The 26635-nt window shown below is 41.2% G+C and overlaps 1 protein-coding gene across 4 annotated transcripts in view; it reads right to left on the reverse strand.

The window, feature by feature from the left end:
- The window catches only part of SMOC1 (SPARC related modular calcium binding 1), a 126798-nt gene that overhangs the window by 82865 nt on the left and 17298 nt on the right, over nucleotides 1-26635 (reverse strand). For all 4 annotated transcript variants that reach the window (XM_066552082.1, XM_066552083.1, XM_066552081.1 and 1 more), the window contains exon 2: nucleotides 3025-3196. In XM_066552082.1, coding sequence (XP_066408179.1) covers nucleotides 3025-3196 — 172 coding nt within the window. The remainder of the gene's footprint in view (nucleotides 1-3024; nucleotides 3197-26635) is intronic.

The raw sequence follows: 26635 nt of genomic DNA on the forward strand, positions 1-26635 counted from the left end.
TGAGCAGACAAATTGGTTTCAAAACATCATCTCCGTCCAACAAAAATAGTAGGTAGAGAAGATTATCTTCAAATAATCCACCAGTCAGAAGACCTGCCTTTCAAGCACATTAGCCAAAAGCTGTGTTCGTTTACTGTGTCTCAGGAGAAAGGCTGAAGGTCCTGCTACAATCTCCACCAGTAACTTACAGATGGGTTCACTCTACACAGTGACTTGTGATAAGAGCAAACTCTGTACCAGCAGACTTTTTAATCCAATTAATAAATCTAAAAAGAACTTTTAGAACACTCCCGCATAGTAATTAAATAAGCCAAAGAAGCTCCTAGAAATCAACCAGTTCACACAGAACTTAAATGTATTCTAAGCCACAGATACATACCAGTAAAACAATCACTGCATAAATGACTCTTGGCAAGCTGTCAAGATTAACAAGTATTTGTCCTTCACCCCCGCAAAGTTGTGAGGTATAACTCTTATTTAACATCAGATATTATGACGCCTCCTGAGAAAAGATTCAGGTAGCATTGCTTGGCTGTGTATTTTAGACACAGCTATAGCATCTGGAACTATTCTCTAGAATCCCATCAGTGAGGCTCCATTTGTCAGGGATGCCATAATTTGATCGCTTTAAGCTACTCCTGACTCTTAACCCTTTGTGATGCGTGAGGGTTTCGAGGGAGTCCAGATAATTTAGCACTGAAGGAATTTCATTGAAAAGCACATGAGGAAGCTAGCAACAAACAAGCGCCAAATAAGGGTTATAGCTCCCAAAGGGCTGGCAAGATTTCATCTTTAAAGGTCCTTAGATTCTTGAGAGAGAACAGAGCATTAACTTGAATCAAAAAGGTTCTGTTCTCACTATGGAAACCATTCTGTTTTCCTTGGCACAAGCACAGTTCAAGCCATCAGCATATACACTGGAAGCCTATGATAATCTGGGCTGCAGAACTATGCCTTGCTATCCACAGGATACTTTCTCTTCTACTTATTTTAATCGCCTGCTGTTTTCCCCTTTCAGAGAGTGAAGTGCAAGTTAAAACTTCTCATTCCATAAGGATAAGCTCTTGGGTGCAGTATCTCTCACAACTGTATGTGACTGAGCTCAATGGCCCTTGGGATCCCTTACACTTCCATGGGAGTGCTCCTGTAGAGCATGTGTCATGCAGGAGGAGTGAAGGCTGTTCAGGGTATACCCAATGTCCTGCTGCAGCACAGGGTGCTCAAACACTGTTGGAAATAACTTCCTTTTTGCAAGTACACAATACAGACCTGGCCAACAGCCTGTAGTTCAGCACAGCTGTCTCACAACTGCCCGGATTTGCCAGCAACTGTGATCTTTATGCACTAGAGGTCATGTTCCTAATGCAGCTAGAAAAACAAAATACCTTTCAAGAGCTGCATATATGGAAATTACCAGCTAGGTTAAATTTGCATGTGATAGTTGAAAGAATATTCCTACTTCACAAGGATTGGCAGGAGTGTCAGTGGGTTAAAAGCAAGATTTGCAATTTAAAAACACTCCCAGGCTGTTAGGTACTGTATAGTACCACAGGGTAAGAGGAAAAAGAAAAGGAGAATGCAAGTTAGCTTCAACTAAACATTACAGTTGCATCAGAAAGCAGAAAGAAAATATACCTTACCTGTGCCCAAGACAAAAAAAAGTCTCAGTTACTTCTTTGGGACTCTGGAATCACAATATGCAGTAGGCCATGTAGTTTGGGAAGCAAATTTTGTCTACTTCCATAGACAGTTTAGTATATGGATGTACTGCATTTCAGATCTCATGTTTTAAGCAATTGAACAGTGTCCGTTCATATGCCAATATCAGCTATGGAGCTGCTTATTTAAAACAGCCGGCTCAAGGAATGAAAGAAAAAACAAGACTCTCACCATACTGCCTCTTATTGTGACACTCAAAAATGCATCACTTGCAAGAACAATCCAAGTGCCTCTCAAGCTCTGTGAAGAAAGGTTCTGGGTTTCCAGTATTTAGAAAAAAGCCTGATTCAAAGGCCTCAATCCATACTACGGGAGAAGCTGCCATAAACCAACGCAGCAGTGGTGGAAACACAAACAAAAAAATCATATGAGTAAGTTTTTTCCAATGAGAAACTATTTAAAAGAGAGCAATATTTGAAGTCAGGCTCATAATTCACCTGAACTATAAAGTTTGTCAAGACATTGAAAAGAGTTTTCCATTTTATATCAAGTAATTCTAACAAAGATACATTTTTACAATAGTAAAAAAAGCCTTTATAACTAAATTCCAGGCTTAAATGAATTCTTTTTATCCTGCCACATGGATTTTAATGATTTTGTCCTGTCACATTAATCCACTGCCAAAAACACCTGTGCCATCTGCCCTCTGAGCTAATTGTGCTCTCAGAAAATGGACTCCACTTTATTTTTCACTTCATTGTAAATGCAAATCACTTGTGTGACAAGAAACTTTTTAAGAAAGTTATTGGTGTCAACTTCATCTTTAGACTAAGAGCTGAATTGAGGGGCAGTATTCACACTGCCAAGTAGATGTGTAACTGCAAATGTTAAAAAAAAAATCCATGTAAAGCCTTGCATGCACTGCCTTCTTAAATAGGTCAGCACAGAAAGGCTGTGTGTGTCTTAAAAGGGACTAGACATCTAGTATGCATCAGATTCTTCCCCACTCCAAATTCCTGCCAGTCAAAGGTGTCTTGATTCCTCATCAGCACAGGTAGCAAGAAGAAGTCTGCTTTCAGGATTTGGTTTTGTACTTCCATGGGTCCAGCTGTTTCTGTCTGCAGAAATGTATTTCAGCCCTTTTCCAGTGATGCCTGTGGCTCCTTTGCCTTCTTTCATTGATAATTCAGTCAGCTCATACTCTATTGCCCAAACCGAGACTCAGACACCCATGCTTGCAGGAATGCACAATTCCAGCTCAGATTACTCTCAGAGCACGGTACTAAACTCAAAGGTCTAAGAATTCAGTTTCTTACAAGGTCGGCCCCGCACTTCTCCTCCCAGAGGCATTTGGAATGCACCTACCTTTGCAGCGGCCGCGGTGTGCGACGCTCAGACCGGGCTCGCGGCACTTGGCTCTCTGGTAGTCGCACATGGACTCATACGTTCTGCCGTCAGAGGCGCACAGCGGCTTGGACTGCGACCGCGAGCAATGCAGGTTACACTGCGGGTCTCTGTCACGGTCGCTTATTAAAAACTGAAGGACGTGGAAAAAGGAGGGAGAGAAAAAACAGTGGTTTGGTTTGGTTTCCCAAAACTGAGCATGGTGTATTTTTTTCTTTACAACACAATACGACAATAACAATACGACTATAATGCATTTTAAGCTGCCTAACAAAGCTGACTTTGCCTGAAGGGAACTTTAAATGAAACACGTACATCTTTAAAAAATATTAACGGTCTAGTCCATTCTTTTTAATAAAATGGAAACATTACTCACTCTGCCTCACCTCTAAAAAAGTAAGATGTGCAAAGCCAAACACAACCCACACGGGAAGGGCAATACTGAGTCACAACAGCCTAGCTTGCCCAGTGCTGTGCCACAGACAGTATCTGGTACTAGACAATTTTAGTCAGACACATAAAAAATTTATCACCAAAGATGGAGGAATACAAATAAACTATCAAGATTGGCCTTGGTAGTTGAACCATGCATGTTACCAGTTTTATATCAGTGATGTTTTTGAAAGCATTGTTTATATCATCTGTGAATACCACCAACTAGAGCATACCTGCACACTCCCTAAGTCACCTTTTGTTCCTTCCTGATGACACCCAGCACAGCTGGCAACTGCACTTCATGCATCCCACAATCTAATTGCACACTATGTGAAAATCTATTTCCTTTCAGAAGTTTGAATTTCTATCATCTTTCTGCATGCCTCTTCTTCCTGGGCATTCCATCATGATGCAACCCATTTTGTACAAATGCGGCATCCTTTGCCAGTCTTGCATAGTCTGAAAAATCCCAACCTTCCTACTTCTTACCCAGACCACTTCTCTCCATATCATGATCACTACTGTTTTCCTTGGCATTCTGCCTTATTTTTGGTGATGGGGAAACCCACAATGCACATGAGTCCCCACCTTTTGTCTGCTTGTTCCCTGCAAATCCCAACATCTGGAAGGAGTTTACTGCTGTACCCTCAACTCTACTCTGAACTGCCTATAGGGACACCTAGGTCTCTTTCCCAAGTTCATATTGTTTTCCTAAGGATCCAAACTGACGGTGATCTTTCCATAACTACTTGCTTGCAGAAATTTTTGGCAAGTCATGATAGTAGCAGCCTTTTTCTCTTTCCATACTACCCCACTTAGTGGTTTGTCAGACCTTTAATTATTGCCCAAACCCAATCACTTGCTCACAGGAAGATTTCAGAGGATTCTTCAAACAAGTTCCATGAGGATTAAGCAAATAAAAGGCAAGTCAAACCTGCCTTGCACTTCCCCATCCCTACCTCCCATTTCTACAGCCCCTTGCAAGTCTGGGGGCACCAGAGCTGCTCTCTAACACACTGATATCCCAGCCCACTGTCAAAGCAGTTCTGAGCTCAGCAGTTCAGAGCTGGCTGGCAAATGGGCACTGACTGACACCCTGCCTGCATGCACAAAGCCACAGCTCTCCAAGTGTGTTGATAGCTGGATGCCTTACAGGGAAGTGTGAGTCACTACCATAATCACCTTGGTGTTACAGTTTCCTACAAAGCTGTCTACTCTATGCTTTGAGGTTAAAACTGTTGAAAAAACATTGCCTGAAGCCTAGTTTGGGTTGGTTTTTACCCACTCCAAGAACATGCATCTCTGAAATTTGGTTGCTGGTAGGTTTTTTCATTACAAAAAATTTTTCTCCCCAGTTAAATGAAAAACAATTGAGAAGTTTTATATTTTCATACTGTACTGCTGGATCTTTTGAAGACTAATACATTACTAAACCCCCTATTTAAACATGACAGCTGGGAAAAGTAAGCAAGGTTTGCATTCGTTTTACTTTTGGTGGGGCAAACATTTTTTAAGATCTCCTCTGTCACAGACTTGACATATTTGTTACAGCACAGTGTTTTTGAAATGTTTTTGTTCCTTTTCTGCAACACATTCTATAACCTGGCAACACCTGCTCCAAATGGGAAATTGGAAAATTTAATCCTGAAGGCAATTTTAAATTGTTTATAGAGACCTGGACTAGACTATAAAAACACTGTAAAGCTGGACCAGATTTTTTTCTTTTCAATGGTTGGACTATCACAACTTAACTTGGAATTGCTCTGGCTACAGTAATGTCTTTCTGTTGCCCCCAAAATGCAAATATTGGTAGTGACTGTAAACATTCAGCAAAGAGCAACAGACTGAAGATGCTGAAGCCTCCTCCCAGCAGACACTGTATGTATAAACAGACTTGCAAAGCAGAGCTGCCTGATAGGACAGTATGGTGCACATGCAACAATTAAGTATTCAATTCAACACAGGAGCCATTCTGGTTTAGAAGGAACACACAGATCTCCTATTTATCACAACTGAAGACTTGAGTTACAGACATGAAACTTTTTGCAAATTCCTTGTCAGAAGCTGAGTTCCACAGGTATGAGTTAGCCAGAGGTTCAACAAGAAAATCTGGAATACTGGTTCTCATCATCAAACACTATTACCAACTTATTGATAGTCTTCTTGTATCATGAAAACTCAAGCCTTCTACAGCCTGTACCAAAATATTTAGTATAGAGGGGACTTATACATCAAGAACGCCCCTTTATCATTCTAAAGAATAGAAAGTTGTTCTTAGGGCTGACAAACAATTCCAGACTGAATCAAGTTGCTTAAACCTAAGGCTGTGGAAGAGCTTTCCTCAGGTGCCTCCTTGCAGACAGAGAAACAACTCGACATTGATTAATTATGAGGGCCTGAGGAAACATGCAGAGCACCCCAATGCAGTCTGTGAAGTTCTTGCCGACCTAAATTAAGCCAAGAATCATGTTATTAGAAAAAAAAAAATTAAGAAAATCAAAAGCCTTTTTAGCATTTGTAATTTGGATTACAGTAGGGCGCCCACACAGCATGTTCGGTGCTTTCCAGACACTGAAGATGCCACACCTGCCTTGCCCAAAAAAGTTAATGGTTTACGTAGTTGCACAAGATGGTGCTTGTTTTGTTCAGCTAGATTGTAACTGTGAGTCTGCATTAAATTCAAGAAGGATCCAGGATCACACCTGTCTGATCAGAGTTCTTCTCACGCAAGCAAACCACGCTGCCAGAAAGGCCAGCAATATCTCCAGGAGATCTGAAGGGCTTCAAAAACTCCCCTTAAGAGTAGGGTACCTGCTCCACTGTAGCTCACAGACCTTATCTTTGGTCAGCAGCGCTGACAGCAGTCAGGTATAAAATGGTGGTTCTTTGTCCCCTTCTAGCAGGTAAGCATTCAGGCTGCAGAAGTGATGGTCAATACAGACCACACACAGACATTTAATGTACTAAATGCTTTGAGTGTACATCTCCTCCTACCCAGCAGAAAAAGTCTTCCTTGAGCATTTTGCTGGTCTAAGAGCATGACCTCCACTGTAGGCAACTTCAGCTGCATGAAGAATGGATGAATGCTAAAACTTGTGTACCATGGGGAGACCCCTTGGTTCTGTAATTTTAACAGCTAGGACCACAATCCATATACAGTCAGTTTGATTTTTATTTTATAAATCCTACTTTTATTTTAAAAATTCTACAGGCACTGCTTTCCCAAGGACACAGCCCTGCTCCATAAGAGCTGCCTGGTCACTGCTGGAGATACTGCTGAGCTGGGCTGAGGGCTGTGAGCAATGTGCCCTAATGCCTGGTACCCATCCTCCCCAAAAACAGCTGAGACAGGAATGTGATCTTCTGGTCTTTCCAGGTGAAGAGCAGCAAGTTAAATAGTCTGCTTTTAATGCCAAATGTCCTACGATGACTTTCAAAGCTCAAATCAAAGCCTGATGTCCCAACAGCTCCAGGATGCACACACAGACAGACTTTGCAAACAACTAAATCACTACTCACAGAGCCGTGCTTGGTTCTCTACACACAGACACACAATGCGATTAAACCTGGACTCAGAGAAAAAGCAAACCTGCAAACATGTGCAGCACCAGCAGGTTTCCAAGCTTCATCTAGAAAGAAGAGGAAAATAATTATCTTTGCTCTGAAATTTTTCAAAGCTTCTTCTCAATTTCTCTGTTCCCACTTGTTTCAGAACAGACTACATCCAAAGCAAACGGGATTGGAGACAGCTTATCAGCTCTTAACTCCTCCCTTTTCCTTCATGAGAAGAAAGCTATTAAAAGTACAACTAAAAGGAAAACAAACAAACCACCACAAACACAAAACCCCAGCTAAAAAAAAACCCAAAACCAACAAAACGAACAAACCCCCTTCCAAAACTAGAAGGAATCATCGATTTAACAGGAAAAAGTTAAAATTGACCAGACTGCAAATGGGATCCATTGAATATAGACTCGATACTAAGATAAGTAACACTAGTATTAAGCAGCAATATTTGTATTTATGTAATATTTATTTACACTAAGGGAGTCTGCACAGTGCCTATTCCAGCCAGTTTGAGTCCCTGCCCTAAAGAGTTTCCAGTTCAATGCAGCTCTCAGAGCATCTTTTGATGTCAAACATTCTATCTGTATAAGGACACAAACCTCCTCCTTTAGCAAATACATTTACACAGGTGCTTGCAGAAACCACTTCCCAAACTGCTTTCTACTTCTTCAGACTTGAAAAGAAAAAGGGAAGATAAGAGGTCAGAATGAAGTTAACTTTGCCAACAAAGCATATCTGTTCTTTTTCTCCACACCTCAACACCACTGCTGACAAACAACAAACACTGATTAAAGGGTTTTTAATGCCTGTGAAGGAAAGCAGACTCCCTGCAGCTGCACAGCAGCTGGGAACACTTGTGTTATTTAGCAGAAAAAGGTCTGACCCCACAAGTGAAAATGAGCTTGGTGGTCACTCATTCTATTCACCATCTGGGTACATTATAAGCACAAACAGAACAGCAGAGCCTTTTGTGATGGAGGTAACGAGAAATGGCCAAGGCATTGTAGTACCACAGTAACATGCCTTAGCAAGGCTTCAGGGAAAAGAGGGAGCAAGGGACACAAATGACACGAACGTGAGAAAGTGGAAATCTATTGAGAAACAAATCTAGAGTTCACTACAGATCAAAACAGAGGTGCCTCTGCTACTTAGCAGCTTCAGTTCAGATTAGTACTGCAGAGTGCTGCTGCCTAACAAAACTGAGATAGACAAAACAGCACATGTAATACTTTACTCCTGTTTTGGCAGATTTCAAGTTTGAAGACCCTTAGAACACGTCTTGGGAAAGGTGATTCATCTAGGTATATTCATATGGCACAGATCACCCGCTCATTAGTCAAAGTACTCAGACTGGCCTGACTTAAGTACAAATGAGCAATGAGTTCTCTCCTTCCCAGAGAGAACTCCTCAGGAAAACCATACCATTTTACACATTAAGGGAGACTATAAACTTCTCGACATTTTTGTTGCTGTTGGAAAGAATCATTTCACATTTTTATGCTTCGGTTTCAGGCTCCAACCTCCAACCAGGCTGGTGCAACCAGCCATTCTGGAGGCAGAACTGGAGCCACGTTCCAGTTTTAATCATGGCTAGACTCTCAGCCCCATGGCAGGTTGCCTACAGGGTACAAGGACTTTAATTTCAACCACTGGTTTTGGACTTCAGCCAAGTTTCCTGCCATGGAACCATAATCCTAGTAGGTTTCACAGGGGTCAGAGATTCTGTTCTGAGCCGGAGACCCAAAATGCCTCGCTTCTAGGAATACAAAGAGGAGAGTTTGAAAGTCCTAAAAGCTCTCTCAGGGTCTGCAGTCTTACACATGCAGAAAGATACCAACCAGAGCCACCAAACTCCCAACAGCTGACTGGGCTGTCCAGCCTCTGTCCTGAAAGTGCCCACACAGCCGCAGAATCTAGCAAGTGAAAAAAGGCTTTTGAAGTGAACTTCCTGGGAAGTTTGTCATGTGTTTTGGGGCAGGGGAAGGAAGAGATTTATTTATTTTAATATACCCTTTCTGGAAACACTCACAGGTTTGTACTTCACTGGCACCTGGATAAATTACTAAGACAAAGGTCCTCAAACTCCTCCATCTTAAGAAGTTCCACTCCTTGGGTGGAGATTTTTAGCATCCTACAGTTTTATACCGTTTTTAAGACTTAAGGCTCTCCCAACAAATTTCAGAAGGGCACTTCCCCCAGGTAGAAGGTACTTACAAGAGAGATATTGTAATACTTTTATTCCTTGAGTCACCCCTCCTGAAAAGTGAAGAGTCTAGCCTAAGTTAAAGCATCACTTACGTTTCAACCCCAAGCCTCCAGCTGTGCAAACAAGAATGGGTTCAAAGCACAGAGCCTGTGCTTGAGGATGGTAAAGGCTGAGCAAATGCATGGGAGCACACTGCAAAGCCAGCAAACTCTAGATTTATTTGCATGAGTTGAATTCAAGACAGTTTTTTGCTCTTACAGGCTAGAAACTTAATTTTTCTACAGTGATTTTTCCTCTCCTCAAGCTTTGCTTTGTGTAAGCCACTACAATGAAGGCAGCACTTAAGGATTATGCTTCATCTATTAGTTTACTTTTAGCTAGGAAATAATACTTTTGTTTTCTTTGCAAACTGATCCCCAAACATGATGTAGCAGCTGTGTTCTGTTTTTAGAAGATGAGGTACTAGATCCAGAGAAGCTGCCTAATGGAGGATTTGAAGTGCCCACCAAAGGTTTGGGAAAAGTGCCCATCAAAGGTTTGGGAAAAGAGCCCACCAAGGGTTTGGAGAAACCCTTAGAATTGCACTTCACCTCAGAGCAGCTCTGTGGGTTTTTTATTGTTGATATTTCATTGTTCATAGAAAAAAAAGTCATTGCAGTCAGAAAGTGAACTTTTAAAATTCTCTATTTTTGTTTTTGACATGCAAGTTTATGGAAGTGCCTAACTACATTTACTTGTGGGAAAGAAATGCCAGAGACACCAGGGACAAGAAATTAATTTCATATTTCAAAATAATCCCTTCTCCCACACAATTTTTATATCCACATGGCTGTATCACCTTCATAGAATCCAACTTCAGTTTTGTAAGTCACAAGTTTAAGCATCTCATAAGTTCAGTACACCAATCATCTGAACAGTGGAAGAAACCCAAACTTAAACACAAAACAGGAACTTCATCTTAAGTCTCACATTTCTAACACACAACTTTTAAATCTTTCTAGTAAGTCTGGCAGTATTAAGGTAGAGAATGATTTAATTTATTTGAAGTAATTACTTCAGTTTCTGTTAAAATTCACTCTCCTACTCAAACTATTCCTACAGCCAAGGTAACATGTAAGCCTAGAACAAATTTAAGATTATATTTAATTTGTCAAACACATTGACAGGAAAAGGTATGTTTAACTTGGACTATTTCTTCTCTTTACCTTTGCTACTATACATGTTGAACCAGATAGAAAATCCAAATGTTTGAACAGTCAAGCAATGAACTTCTTGTCCCAAGACAATAACAGCAAAACTTCCATTAATATAAAATGTGGAATCTTGTCTTCACTAAATTGTATTGTTTAATAATACAATCCAGTCTTTCCAGTTTAAGGAGTCCTGTGCTTATTCAGCATAACTCAAAAAACAAACTCAAAACACCCTACTGTATACCTTATGCCAAGTTAATCTTTCAGGAACCATATCCCCTACTTTAGTCTGTCATAATGACAGCTGAAGCTGTTGATCTCCACTAGCAAATGTAGCAGGATTACAACTTGGTGCTGTCACTAGGTGAGAAGTCAGTGATTCCATTGTAATGGGATATGTTTTTCTCAAAAGAAGCTCCCAGAAAAGCAGAAGGGTTGTATACTTCAACAAAGGACAGTAATTCAAGCAAGATTTCCATGAAGAGTGATCCCCATGCTTCCCAAACATTAGCATACTGAAAGCTTCAAACCATTGCACAGACTCTTCCCCCTCGGCCCCAGGTCTCCCAAATCATGGAGACTGAAGTACTTTCTTACCCTTCACTGTGTGAACCACTAAAAGTCAGTTCCAGGATTTGTAGTCTTCTGTGGGAAGTCTAGCCACTTACAGAAAGTGGCTGTGAAATAATACTTTCTTGAACCTATTTTCCCTCCTGCATTACTTTTAGCAGGACTGGCTATGCAGTCAGTCTAGGAATCCTTCTTCCCCATTTGCAAGAGCTTGGAGTACTGGAATAGTCTTGATATAAGCTCTCCATGTGAGTCTTTGGTATGTTCTGTGGGGTTACACATAAAATGCAAGAATGTCTGATGACAACTAAGTTTTGCTGAAGCATTCTTAAATGAATAAGCTGTTTGATGAAGTACAAATTCTCTGTTGATTTTTCATCAGTAGCCTGATAAGTATAAAGGGCTTCCTTTTAAACCCAAAGCCCTTAAAATTTGTCATCATCACCTGACATCAATATACCTGGATCCCCTTCTCTTAAGCATCTTATCATGCTGTCTTTCTCTCAACAATTCCAAGTACTTTGCCCTTTACTTGCACAGTGTTATTGCTGAACAGTGTAAGTAGAGTCCCCAAGTTGGTTGATATGCTTTCCAAATACCCCAAACTAGCAAGATAAAAATGACATATTCTCCTCCCATAACCCCTTTTTCCCAATCAAACAGAAGTTTCTAGCCATGCCAGAGACTGCCCACTGCAAAAAGCAGATAGCAAGTCTTACCAAAGATAGCCTCATAACCTCCTGAACACTGTCTCCTACATAAGCACCAATCCCTTCGGCATGCACAAAAGGCACATTATGTAAGCACTCACAGCCAGACATACAACTGAGTTTACCTCAAGCCAGATACCCTTTCCCCTCTTTCTAGTCTATACCATAATCACTGTCACCCTTCAGTCACAGCCATATATATTAGACACTATTACTGTAGACAAAGCAGGTGTATGAAGACCACCACCACCTCTGGAACTGCTCTATTCTGCTAGAAGATAATCTTGTAGGGAGACATGATGACTGAACATGGTTTACAAACTCAGTTTGACAGCCACATCTTCAGGGTTGACCTCCAATGGAAATAAAACTATACAAGGGCACTTCTTCCATCACAAATTATTTGTCCTTGTAGATCTTCCAGGATGGAGAATGCCACCCATTATAACTCGACAGCACTACAAACTTTGGTCCCTAAATCAATTCCTCAAAAATGCTGAAAGAGGCATTCAAATTGAAGCTGGCATCCAGCCTTCATTATGTTTGGTGTAACTGCTGCCAACAGCAGAACCAAGAAGTAGATACTAGAAATAGCTGATCTCATTAGTTCAAAACCTACCAAGGGCTGGCTGCCCATCAGGAGATGCATACTAAATGAATGCCAAGTCTGAAATTCCATTGCACAGAAGGGATATTAAAAAAGGAGATACTGAGAACACTCAAGGGTTCACTTTCCTTAACTGTATCCTTACCCCTTTACAATCCAAATACAATGCTTAACTGAAGATGGTTGCATCAGGAGCTTCTCCCCACTTCATGCAGCTTTACATTTACTATCATCAGCACTCCAGTGCCAAAGCTTCTGAAGGACTGTCTAGGGACAGAACTGACACGTCTCCTTCTACGGGCCTACCTTGCCATCTCCGGAGAGCTGTTCAGAGCTGGGTTCTGGCCTGATCAGCTATACAGAGTAACAGCCTTCACCACCCACAGGTCTCAAAGCTGTGCAGAGTAACAAAGGAAGTTGCTCCCATTGCTGTATTATTCCTCTGAAGTGTCAGAGACAGCAAAACTGAAGAAAAGACTGGAATTTCACCTTGTTCATACATAATATCATGTACTCTTATTAAATACAGAGTAACTTGTGAAAGCAGAAGCAGCTTTCTTACGTTTATTACTAACATTATTCCAGTACTGTTAAAAAAGAAAGGGTTTTTCCTAACAGCGTAGAGGATGTGTTATCCCTGGACTTCTGGTTTATAGACTAATTGGCAAGAATAAAGACATTTTCCTTACCAGAAGAAAACTGGTTGGTTAATAGATAAATTAACTCTTCAGTTAATTGCCATGAGGTACTATTGACTCCCCCTACATCTCACTGCAGTAGTGATGTCCACCTACCAACACATGCAGTTACTTAACATTAAGATCATATGCATCTGATCTACAGACAAGTAGTTTCAGAGACTCAGCTTTCTACAAGTCAGATGACAACTTTTAAAAAGACCATTTAGAAATCTTAACTCTTGCTTCAGCAGGCCAGCAGAGAGTCTTCTGAATAGCCCTTCAGTAGGATGCTGTCGACATCGTAAGTATCCCAGGCTTGGCTTAATACTCACTGCTTCAAGGGCCAAACCCACCTTGGTGTATTCTACAGTGACCCAGACAGACACATTAAACACAAGGCAACTTTTAAATTCAGAGTGAAATAACCCAACCCCGATAACCAAGAAAAAAGTGTGCCAGCCAGGAATTTAGACCAAGAGGGAAAGAATCAGCAAAGGAAGTACAAAAGCGAAAGGAAAGCCCTGTAAAAAGTCAGAAAAAATTAACTTTTCCTTCCAACTCACTAAGGGAAAGATTCATTGTTTCATTACTTCATTCTGTAGTTCTGTTTGCATTGTATTTTACAGTGTTTACCAGAAATTCTCATCCTTCTACTTACACTTAAATTAAATGCTTCCCTCAGTTTTGTAGGCATAACCATCCAGAGTTTAGCCCTGGGAAGAAAGTGCTGGACAATGCTTTCTTAGACTGTCAGGCAGTTATAGCCTTTTGGGACAGCATAGGCAGTAGCAGAAAAGCTTTTCCCACTACCAAGATCTTTCTGGAGCATAAATTGAAGAAGCTGCTGCACAGAAAAGCTTCAGGATAGGAACTTCCATTCTGCTGGCATGAAACTCATTCTCTGCTCTCCACTCCTGCCTCAAAAAAATAGTCAGTTATTATGACAGCCTAAATATATGATAAAAACCTTTCCAAAAACCTTTCATGCACAAGATGCATGAACAGGTTGCTTCAGGAATTTGAAGTGCTACAGAGAAACACTTCTAAGATAATGTGCTTGTGTGAGGCAAGAAGGAAGGACCCTTGTCAGGGGCACCATGGTTAGCTCCAATGCCATCATCTTCTGTCAGACAACATTCAGAAGAATAAGTATACTTCCTGATTCCTGCAGACAGGACTTGTTTACAGTAATTACTTGTGCCGTTCTTAAAAATTGTACCAGTAACCTAGGTGCTGACTGCTGAACTTCGAGAGGAAAGAAAAACAGGTCAAGCATCTCTACAGCACTGCCATTCACTGAAGAGCCAAACTAGGCAACACCATTTCAAACTAGTAAGTTAGTGTGCAAGGTTTTCCAGACTGTTCAAGCACAGTTCACATGCCTTCCAATAGAGCTTGGAAGTAAGATGTTGTATTTTAGCACTACTGCTGAACTACCCAGCAATATTACTCCACACTAGCATGAAAACCTGCTTTTGCATGAGAATCTGTTTACACAGGTCAGGCATATTTTCCATACTGAAGTGACAGATGTGGTTTGTATGATGTTCCCAGCAGAACCTCTCCTGCTGAGCTCTACAAGGAATCACAGAACAGAATCATTTAGTTTGGAAAAGACCTCTATAATCAAGTCCAACCATTAACCCAGCACTGCCAAGTTCTCCACTAAACCATGTCCCTAAACCTCATATCTACACATCTTTTAAATGCCTCCAGGGATGGTGACTCAACCACTTTCCTGGGCAGCCTGTTCCAATACTTGGCATCAATTTCAGTGAAAAAACATTTCCTAATATCCAATCTAAGCCTCCCCTGGTGCAACTTTAGGCCATTTCCTTTTGTGCTGTCACTTGTTACCTCAAAGAAGAGACCAACCACCACCTGGCTACAGCCTCCTTTCAGGCAGTTGTAGAGAGCGATAAGGTCACCCTGAGCCTCCTTTTCTCCAGACTGAATAACCCCGGCTCCCTCAGCTGCTTCTCAGACTTGTGCTCAAGACCCTTCCCCAGCTTCATTGCCCTTCTCTAGGCACATTTCAGCCCTTCAGTGTCTTTCTTAGAGCAAGGGGAATACATCTCTAAGCAGTCAGGTTGCTGCTATGAGGTCTGCAGTTTTATTATGCAGAATGGGAAGCAAGGACAGTAGTGTCTTCAAAAGAAGAAATATTTACAGGTATCTTGATGCTGCCCCAGACTGTTGATATGAGCTTCCCCAGCAAAATACAAAATCCCTTTTCCACCAAAGTGTTTCCCTTCCTCCCACAGTGTTATACATACATTTAAGCCCCCACTCCCAAGAAGAAAGGTGTTAGTGACTGATCTTAATACAGGCTGTTCACTCTCAGGGTGACAGCTTTTTCACAACATTTTGTACTATAGAACTATTTATTTTAGAGTGTTTACTTTCAAGCTACAGAAAGGGCAATTCTAGCTACACTGAATTTTTCACACTTTTTGTGAGGAGCTGCAGAATACTCATACTGCTTCCTTATTGCTAAAAGCAGACATGCTTTCCTTACTTTCTGGGGAAATAAGTTTTGAGTATTTCCAGTTCTACAGCATTTCATTTTAAACACAAATGAAGTTAACTTTCACTGTCACCAAGCCCCTTGCAGTCAAAAGCTATCCAAGCCAGTGGGCTTGGATATCTTTGGTATGTTTTTTGGTATTGTCATACATGAGCTGTTCTGTCTAGGACTGACAGCATTCCATACAAGTAGCCATCTCTAGTTCAAATTCACACAGCACTCGCCAGGGTAATTTTCCTCCAGTTGCCCTTCACTGGGGTTTTGGAAGTGCTCAACCAACTTTGTGCTGTGATCTGTGTATCTCTCTAGTGAAGGCTAAAAAAATTTCTAATATACATATCAGTCCATTTTTGCTGTCTGCCTCCCTGAAGGGAGCAGGATATCAGTCTTAATATAAGCAAATATGAGACCTTTGCACAATAAATCTTTGACACAGATAATTGGCAAGATTATTGCAGTCTCTCATCTTCCTTTTCAGGGCATGTTATTGAAAAAGCTATGGGAAAACATCTGCGGTTTTATCTGGATTCCTCAGATTTTCTGGATCTCTTTCCGTCTGGTCTAAGACCTGGCCCCAGTACAAACACATACTCAGGCTCACTGGTCAGGCTTCTCACAGCGGACAGAGACCAAACTGACATTCTTAGCTGACAGACTTAAAGCAGGCTGTGATATCAACTTCATACAGCTTTGTAACTGCTTCAGACTATGGAGAGTACTCACACCATCACCACATCTAGAAGAGTACAGCGAGCTTCTGTAAAGAGTTAAGCAGCTTGCTTTCTTTCTTTGTGCATTCTATAGCTTAAGAGGCCACTGGGCCAATTTCATCTGAAGAAATGTGCTTTTCTGACCCAAATAATTGAGGTTCCTCTTCTGACTGGAGGAAATTGCCCACCTTCGCAGCAGCCTGGACCATGGCAAATCAGAAGATGATCCCAGGAAGAAGTGACCTTTCCCAGCAGAAAGGATCAGAAGCAGCAGGAATTGCTTTATCACTGAACAGCACAACTGAAGGGTAGGCTGCCTAATGCTCATGCAATACTATACTGCTTGAGGGGATAGCAGGCAAGCATTGGCAGGGAATAGGGAAAGTGAAATATTACTGATCACTTCTCCCCATTCACCTGCAGCCACCCATGCAAGAATTACACCATGTATTTTTCCTCATTCAGATAAGACAACAACAACAAATTACACGCCCTCACTCTGCTCAAATGTAAGCCTCAGGAAAGGTCTAGTCGCCATAGCTATAAAGTGCTGCATGCCCCAGTTGAGGTTCATTTAAAAACAGGTAGAGAGATGGCAATAATGAAGGCCTAGATTGTGGTGATTGGAACACGCTGCCCAAAAAGCAGCTCAGAAGTGTTAGCAAGACTGTTCTTAGCAGGCTTCTGGCTGAGCAGGAGCCTGTTCCAGTGCAAAGGACCTCTCTCTTCTCCTCTCCCTTCAGCTTGGGAACCTCTTCAAGATGAAGAGTTATCCCAGGCACTAGTTGTCTCAGCAAACATTGCTAAATCCTAGTTTCACCTGAAAAAAATCTTGACATGCTGAATCAAATATCATTCCACTTTTTACAAGCTTTTCGGTCTATACCATGAGGCAAGAGATAACTGGAGGGGTAATCAACTTGAAGAAATTTAAGGAAATCCAGCTGTACAAATAGGAAGGGAAGAGTTAAGAAAAAAATTATTTATATTGTTTGCTAGGACTCCAGGCAGATAGTAGGTCAGTTTAGGTCAACTATTACCCAAGAAAAGAAATATCTGGGTTTAAGAACTTGGAGTGACAGTTTCATTAAAATTGGTTTAATGGGTGCATGAGAAATGGCTGTGTGTCTGGCCTTGCTATAAGGTTTCCTGGACCTTAAAGATATAGGCACCAGAAAGATTCCAGACTGAATCAAGTTGCTTATCCTCATCAATCCTGATTTTGCCATGACTGTTTGCTCCATATGTTTCTCCACTCAAGTCTCCTTGTAGACACTCCCCTTTTCTCACTCTGACTTGCTGACACTTCGTCTTTGCTCCTTTTAAGTTTCAAACAGGTCTTACACATTTCATCTGCCCCCCTTTCAGTGCCTAACTGGAAAACACTGAAACCTTTGAGGAAACTATTAAAATCATAAAGAGTCATCTCTGATCCTCCCAGCTGAAGTCTGCCAACTCTCACACAGAAAGACCACTCGATACCTGACTCTGCAAAGACATTTTCTCCCTAGCAATTACATTAAAATCTTACATATACAAATATTGTTACCAGCTCCTGCACCTTCTCCCCAGGTTTATCTGCATGCCAGGCTGCCAGTTGATTTCTACCCCTCCTCACTATTCTAGGTCCTCCACCTTCATCTGAACTTCTGCAGCTTCCTCGGCCTTTCTCTCCTCCCACTTACAGTTACAAACCCAAATAATTTCACTAGCCAGTTTCTCATTTAGAATTCAAGTAGAAGGAGGAAGTTATTAAGTTTTTGAGGAAGCTCCTCAAAAACCCTAATTATACTCAGTAATTCGGCTCTATCACTGGGTATTATTTTGATCCCCAACCCTCTGTTACTGGTTACAGCTCAAGTACCACCATATTCCTTTGTTTTCCAGGACTTCTGACTCCAGACTACAGAGAAAAAAGTCAGTTCAATGTTGGTGTGGTTTTGATCATCAAGCCAGATGCCAAATTTTACATCTTGAAATCTGAGATTTTATTCCTATTCGTTTTCAGTAAGAGGGAAAGGTAAGTGTAGCCTAGCACAGAGTTGTTGGGCACAGAGCAGTGAATCAGTAGCCTAGTTTCTTGCAAAGATTTTTAGAAGCACCCCACAACAGTTACACCTGGATATCAAGACAGCGTCAAGAAAGCATTAGTATTACCCAAAATAAAGGCAGAATGGAAAAGAATATGAAAAAAAAAATGCAAACTTGAATTCTTCTTAAGAAAATACAAACCATCAGAAAACAGTATCTAGCTGTCCTGCAGAGACTCCACTTTCTGGATTCAGCTAGCTTCATCCAGTGTCACCAGAGCCTGCTAAGAGCACAAGTACATTAGGGCTCGCACAGGACTAGGATTTATTGCAATTTCCAAGTCAGTCTGTTAAGGCTCAGCCAAGGAACTTCCTTCTTCCCTCTCCCTCCCTCACTGGAATTCCCTCATTAGCAAGCACATACTTCATAGAAACTTAGAAACTTCTTAGAAACACAAACTTCTTAGAAAAACATTTGCAAGAAAATTTAGTCATCAATAACCACTAGGCAAAAGGGAGGGAACACTTTAGGAGGTAAAACCAGAGCCAGATTTTGAATACCTGTGAGCAAGGTGCAAGGGAGGAAAGTCTGAAGTTTGCATGTAAATAGATTGACAGCAGTTTTTGGCTATAATACAGATTTATATCCCTTGCTTTTCTCACCATTCTCCACGCTCATACCCAGAAGCAGATTCCATTACAAAGTGTGAGGCCTGTATCACAGTGGTATCTACATCTGAGAATTCTTCTTAAAATGGGATCACCTAAAGTTCTCTAAATTAGACAAAACATGGGTTTGCACTCAACAAATGGACTATTTCTGTGAGTTAACTTGCACGAGAAAGCCTGAAGCAGGATCTGCATATATCCTTGAGCATAGAAAGAAGCTTTTACAGAAGTGCCAGGATATAAGTATGAATCCTTAAAAGCCTGTTACTGAATGAATTGCTACAGAGCACAAAGCAAAGCTGGAGTGCCTGGTCTCCCCAAAACACAGGTCACCTTGTGATAATAACACTTGCCCCAAACATTTTTCTTCAAGTCAGTTATCTGAACTGGCATGCTCTGAAGGTGTGTAATGCTTCAGCTGACTAAGTACTAATAAAAAGAGGCTTAGGTTGAACTGGGAAGAGATCAAACCAAGGAATGAAAACAGCAACCTCACAGAAACTCAGTATAATGTGAATTAAGAGATGAGATTTTTGTTAGAAGATGATTACTGTTGTTTTCCTAGGAAAGCTCAAGGACCTGACAATTCTGTGAAATGGCAGCATTTTAGCATTTTAGTATTTTTATACAGAAAAGAGCTCTTGTCCAGCATTTGTGTCAACTCAAAGAGGAAAAAAGTGTACTTGCACCAAAACAGTGCTCTGCAAGGAAAAAGAGTCATAAGACTCTTTTTTAGCTCAAAACCAGGAGATTGCCCTTATAGGAGGATGCATAAATCACCTAGCCTTTGCAAAATTTTACAATTAGCATAATTTGGGTAGCAATTAACCTGAATTATTGGTCAAATTCATTAGGCACATGGTAAGTACATAGGAAAGACAACCCCATTCTATTCTTTCCTCATCTTTTTTCTACAAGCATAAGCCATCTTTAGCAGCAGAGGCAGCCCATGACAAACATTATTTTCAAATAAAATTCTTCATACTAGTATTAAATAGTTCAGGCAGAAAGAGATTGTTACTGGTTTGGAGTAGCACTACTCTTCATAGCGGTGCCACGTGATAGATTCAGAAGTAGATACTGGAACTGCTCATCTTCTTCTCAGTACTTCGCCAGGATTCCTCAAAACAGGGAGTCAACATCCATAGCAATGGCCACTCAAATGGACTTGTGCCATAATGGATTAATTCAAGCAATCTATAATTAGGGACCTGCCTGGCAGGCTCACTCTAGCTAGCTTGCTGACTTAAGACTTATCACCTTGTCCCTTCATTCCACTTTCTACTTAAAATCATTCCCCAGCATAACAGTCTTTTCTGATAAAGTTTACCCCTTTCAGGCTTACACCAATCATTCTTCTTCCCACGAGCACCAAAAATCAGCTATTCTTCCACCCCTTTGACCTGCACCAGCCCATCAAAAGCAGCAGCCCCACAATCCTGAACACACTGCTTTTTGCATTCACACAGCACAGTTTACTAACTGGAATACAGGATGCTAGAGCCACAGCAAACTGTCCCCCACAAATATATACCACACTTCCACTGCAGAAATACCATTTAAGGTCTGTTTTGAGGTACCTAATAAACACTTGATAAGCTCCCACAATAACTTTCTTCACAGATGTTCTGAATATTCCACTAGGCATTTCTATTACCTTTATGCAATGTCCATGTATGCAAAGGGTATTTCTCCAAATGCAGAAGTTACTTTCATTTTTGTAGAGTTAAAAGAATTAAACTCGTAGTCAGAAGACAGTAGGTAGTTGAATGGGACAATTCCTTAAATTTCTTGTTGCTGTGTGTCTTTTTAATAAAGGAATCAGCTCGAGATTTTTTCAACAGCTTGTTTGTCAGAGAACTTACTTTTACAGTCATCATGAGCAGAACTATTCACTAACCTCTAGAATTCTTCCCACCATCTAAACTGTCTGCACTTGCTTAAGGTGCTGGAAGAATATCTGTGTCCTAACCACATGGAATTGGGATTCTCAAATCTACTGACCTCTTCAGATTGCTAAGCTTAAGTTTTTCCCAAGAAGAGTGAAGAAGCGTTGCCTGAGAAAATTAAGTTATTTATTCTTAATGAAATTAAACTGTTGATAAATCAGAAACACCAGAGAAATCCTGTAACTTTTTACTATCTTAAGAACTGTTTTACATGGTGATAATGGTACCCAAGCCTACAACAGCAAGGAGCTTCAACTCTGCAGTTCCCAAGCCAACACAGACACAAAAACACCCTAAACATTTTTGCTCTTGTATGAGCTTTTAGGCAGGAATTCTCTTAGGAGCTGTGCATCACTTGAAAAAGAATAATTTGAGGTCCTACTTAGGAACAGGAACAACTAAGATCCCATCAAATGCAACAGGATACATACTTGGCTGCTTCTTATGAAATAAAGAAGACTGGTAAAAAAACCAGTTTAAAACATCCCTCATTAACTGGATATTGCATTATACACTGCCAAATAGCTGTTCAATGGGGATATATTATACCCATGCTGTGCAGCTTCAGAGGTTTTGCACTTCGAAGACTTCTTTCATCTGTGGACTACAGCACATTTACTAGGAAAAGGGCTCTGACACATACCTGTAAGGCAGGCATTGTCCCACTCTAGGTGAAAAGCTTTAGAGATGGTAACTCACTCAAATTCACAAAACAAGCTAGTAGAAAAGATAAAAGAGAGCACAATCTACCACCATTCTTCAGGCATTTAATGTCTGGTAAGGTATTCTCCCTCAGCCTCCAGTCATGTTCATAGTTACCAATCAAAAGCACATCCAAGAAAAGAGCAGATAATGCAGCACTGTGGTCAGGTGTAGAACTTGGTTAACTCCTTACACCTCACAGTTCTTTCCTCCTACCTCTGAGCAATTACAGCTGTGGTTTCATTTCCATGCAATGTTTGAACAACAGGGAAGCACTTGCTGATTCAGCCTGAGTGTCTAACATAGGAAATAAGAGGATAACACTGGACAGCAGGGAATGAAACAGTGCTATTGCTTTAACTTAACCAGTACAGCCAACACCCTTCAAGAGGGATGGTTAACCAAAAACCTATCGCTGTTCTCTTATACTCCTGCATGAGTGTTGCACTGCGGACAAGACAGATTACCACTATGTACTGACCTCAATTTTTTATCTGTCAAGGAAAGGTTAGGTAGAAATATGCAAAAAGGAACCAATGGTACCAAAGCTAGAGTCAGTCCAGTTGAGTGGCAAAGTGGCATGTTTATTGTGGAGTTACTTAACTTGTTTGGGCTTTTTAAAGAGGTTACACATGTAATAATCTAAATACAAGAATTAAACTGCATGGATCCAAGTCTCAAATTCCACCTAAGAGTAACATGCCAGTTTTTGTTATAAAACTAACTTATAATTTCATTAGTAGCTCACCCAAAAACCATAAAATGCTAACCCTCACTTGCAGAGAGGCAAGTTATTCCCTTACTGAGCTGCAACAGCCTGCTTATCCTTCTGACAACAGCTGGTATCTTCCCCATCAAAGGGGACTGCTCAAAACTAGAAACTTAACACTATCCTGATGCTCCAAGTTTGACACAGAGACCTAGAGCATCCATGTAAGACTCTGGAGCTTTCCATCACATTTGACATGTTTACTCATTGTTTGAAAGAGTTGAAAATCCTCTCAAGTTACCAAATCACATTCTCTGGTAAGTTGAAGATACTTGACATTCCTGCCTTCTCTTTCCCACCTTTGGGGCAAACTAAGTGAAAACAGGGCATCAACACAACTACAGCAGGGCCAAGTAGCATTTAGGATCTCAAAAGAGTACCCTTTGAGGTTAGCACAACACAGAAGATTAAGACACTGTCCTTTGCTATCACCTAACTAACCTGTGGGATAGAAAGCACTGGGAGAGGCAGTGAAGGATGAGTTTTGTTTTGCTTCCAGTGATGGCACTTCCTCTCAGCCCTAAGGCTAGAAACAACACATGGTAGCTCCTCTGCAAAAGAAAAAATAAACAGTTATCCACTTAACTAGTAACAGAAATAGAGTAAGGCATCCCAAAACAAGCAATGGGGAAGCACATTCAAAAAGGCAAAGACCTCCTTCAAATTCTCAATCTAAAAGGGGCAGACAAGAACAGAGAAAGTACCCAGTCTGATGTGGCATTTAATTCTCAAGATGGCTTACAACTTGCATAGTTTCTTCCTGAAAACTTTCAGGGCAATTCCTTTGGATTGTTCCCACTCTACAAATTTGTGGCACAATATGCACACTTTTGACAATCCAGCTTAGTATACTTAGGTAGGAAGAGAAGATCAAGTAGGAGTACTGTTGACATCATTCCCTTTCACAAAGAAATCCACTCAGCTGCTGACAAGCCCAGAGTTAAAAACATCACATCAGGAATGTACCTTTGTGGGAGACCAGCAGTTACAGGCTTTGGCAGATGAACCCAAGCCAACTGCTCAAAGAGGCTACAGAAGTTGCACACCTGCTTTAGGAACTGTTTTGCCACCTCACTATTGCTCTTCCCCATCCAGCACAGCAATGTCCACCAAGCTCAGTATCAAACAGGGCTGGCTGGATAAATGCAGCCACGCAACCGTAATCAAGTGCAGTATCCATGATAAAACCAGAAGCTGAACAGCTCAGACTCAACACTTAATTACTGGAGCAAAGATCTGCTGAAAGAGTGATTGAGGGCCTTAAAGGATTTTCTCACCTGCTAAATTCAGTTACTAGACTTGAGCAGAAGTCTGCCTAGCTTCTATCTTCACCTCCTTCTTATTTGGACAAGCCCACCTCGTAGAGACTGATGCAGTAGTCAGCATCTGCTCTAACTCCTCAGTCGTCCAGCCCCGTGGGTGCAGAAGTACAGCACAGCAAGTTACATTTAGATACTTTGTAACTAGGAAATGCAAAGCTGCAGTAGGCTTGGAAGGAAAAACAGACACCACACTGAGTTTGTTCAACAACTGCATTCTGAAGTAAACAAATCACTGAACAGAAAAAATAAGCATCAGGTGTGTATTTTGGCAATTATACACCCACTGTATAGTATAGGACAAGGTACCTTTAAAACAAAGTCCTTAAAAAGCCTGTGATTTACTTTGTTGAAGAGTAAAGATCCTAAGCCTAGTGAATTTAAATCCTTCAATTCCTACGGTTCAAAGCCTTAACACACTGGGGGAGCACTACTCCAAAGAACACAGTCTAAAGAGAAAATACAAGTCTTACTACATTTTAGGCTCCGTTTTTGACCACGTTGAAGCTACTCACGAGTTGTCCAACTTAAAACAACCTGAGCAAATTACCAGAACAGTGATCCTCAATTCCAAAAGCACTCTCAGATGGGACTTGAGACTGTCTTCAAAAGCCAGATGCATAACCCAATCTTTGTTCATTCTGTACTATCATCCAGCTACATCTTCCACTAGCCTTTTTGAGTTACTTCCACAGGTAATTGTTCAATTTCCAGTTCAAAGCACTTTATAACTAAGCATGCAAGAAAGCATCACTGAGATACCTTATCAGTATGCTGCACACCAATGCCTACACCTCTAAATGTCACAAAGGGTCAATTAATTATATTATTGGTCAGGAGACTATTCAAGTGGAATTAAAGCATCTAATTAACTTTCACCAACAGCATGCTGAATGAATGTTGAACTAATACATCATTACTAGAAGCCACAGAAAATTTAAAGATTAGATTTAAAAGCAGAGTCTCACAAGCAGTTCTGATCTTGGTAAGTCATGGCACATACCAGTTTCCCTTCTCGGTAGTAAGCAATAGAGACAGCCAATTATGCAACCAAACACGTTTTAACCTTCTATAGCCACACAAACACTGAATATCCTAAGTTTTGTTCTTCAAAAGACCAAGAAAGTGTTAGAGAGCACACAGGCAACAGTACTGAAAGCTAAGCAGTTCCTTTAGGAGATTAACCTAAAGGTTAGGAGAGTACACCTGTAGCTAACTTGCACATACAGACCAAGTTCCCAAGTCTGCACAGTCTTCCATGGTACTGTAAATAAAGTGATGTGCATTTTATCTACATGGTTTGAGTTAAAACAGGTTTTACCACACCGCTGATGCAGTTCCGCACTGTGTGATTCTGAAATTCTGTCTTGGCTAGCTTTCCATTTTACCATCTAAGTATCTGATTCTTTGCTCAAACCTCCAGGCTCTTAGAGAAGGGAATGCTGCCACTCTTCCACAGTGGGTTCCTCTCAGAAAGGCTTTATTCTTAGACTAAAAAGGTGTGAGTACCCCCAGATCCTGCTTCTGGATGGCATCCCATAATATTTAATAATTCAGCTTGGGAAGTGTTTCCTGGATGATTTCCATTGCTCCTCCTCACATCTCTCTCACACGCCAGAGCACAGCTCAGCACATCCCTCCAGCTCCCTCGTGGTCGCAGCAGCACGCCCAAGGCTGGTGCTCCGGGTGACAAGGCAGCCATTCCCTGCCCATCCAGGGCCACGAGAGGGCAGGATTCTGGGCAAGGGACACTCCTGCCCCTCTGCTTCTTAGGGAACTCACACTTCCCTATCAGCTCCCTCTCCACAGGGATCACATCACCACTGGATCTCGTGCCTACAACCACATGAAAAACATCTTTTGGTTATCATAACTGCCCCCATGCAAGATTTCAGCCTTTAGCTTACATCAGCCAATTCACCTAATCAAGCCAGAAATCACATCAACCCACATATTCGCACCCTGACACACCACTGTATACATTGGTCAAGTTTTTGCCATTGCATTTCAAGTCCCTTGGAAATTTAGACAGCAGAAAGGATTTCTGAGCATTCTCTGCCTCACATGCAGACAGCAACAATCTCTTGTTTCCTTCCGGGCTAAATTCAACTTTGCTACAAATTTCAGATCTACTTCTCTTGTTTCCATCAAGGGCCTTGTTCACGCTTGCAGACAATATTTTAACATACTGTGTTTACAGACATCCATGACAGATTTCCATTTTCCCATGCTGCAAACCTAAACAAGAAGAACTGAAGGCAACTGATGATCCTGCATTCATATTTAACAAGCAACAGATGAACAGAGAAGTCCCGCACTCACCAGAATCATCTCAATATTCTACTTTACAGAAATACTTTAATACTTGACAATGGAAAATAAAAAGCAGCTGTCAAAATCTTTGCACAGGTTGGTCATAGGACTTAATAGCAGAGAGAATGTAGATGTTAAGAGCCTAAATTAATAGTGTGCCCTAGCTAGACTAGCTCTAGTTCATCACACCTGAGGGCTTAGTTTCCTTTCCCTATTCAGACAAAGACTTTTCAGAATACATATGGGGCCAAAGCCATCCACCAACACCTCTTGAAAATTCAGATCCTAGTGCACTGTGGATAATTCTTCCATTCTTCCAGTTCTGAGGAGCCACATCATCCCCTCAAGTGCTGCTCCACATTCAATTTGAAACCAGCTTGCCCAGGGCAGCACACGGCTGTTTCATAACCAGTGTGATACAATCCCACGGTGCAGTTCATTAGGTGGAAATACAATATGACCAGGTATGCCAGTTCAAAGCACCTCCAGGTCATAACCAGCTTCATGAAGTCCAGGCAATACCCTTATCAGATCATAGATATGTCTTGTACAGCTGCTGGCAAAGGTGGGCATCCTTGCAGAGTTCAAAAGTACATGTAAACAATCTGGATCTATC

The sequence above is a fragment of the Molothrus aeneus genome, chromosome 6, assembly GCF_037042795.1.
Source record: "Molothrus aeneus isolate 106 chromosome 6, BPBGC_Maene_1.0, whole genome shotgun sequence".
NCBI classification, from domain to species: Eukaryota; Metazoa; Chordata; class Aves; order Passeriformes; family Icteridae; genus Molothrus; species Molothrus aeneus.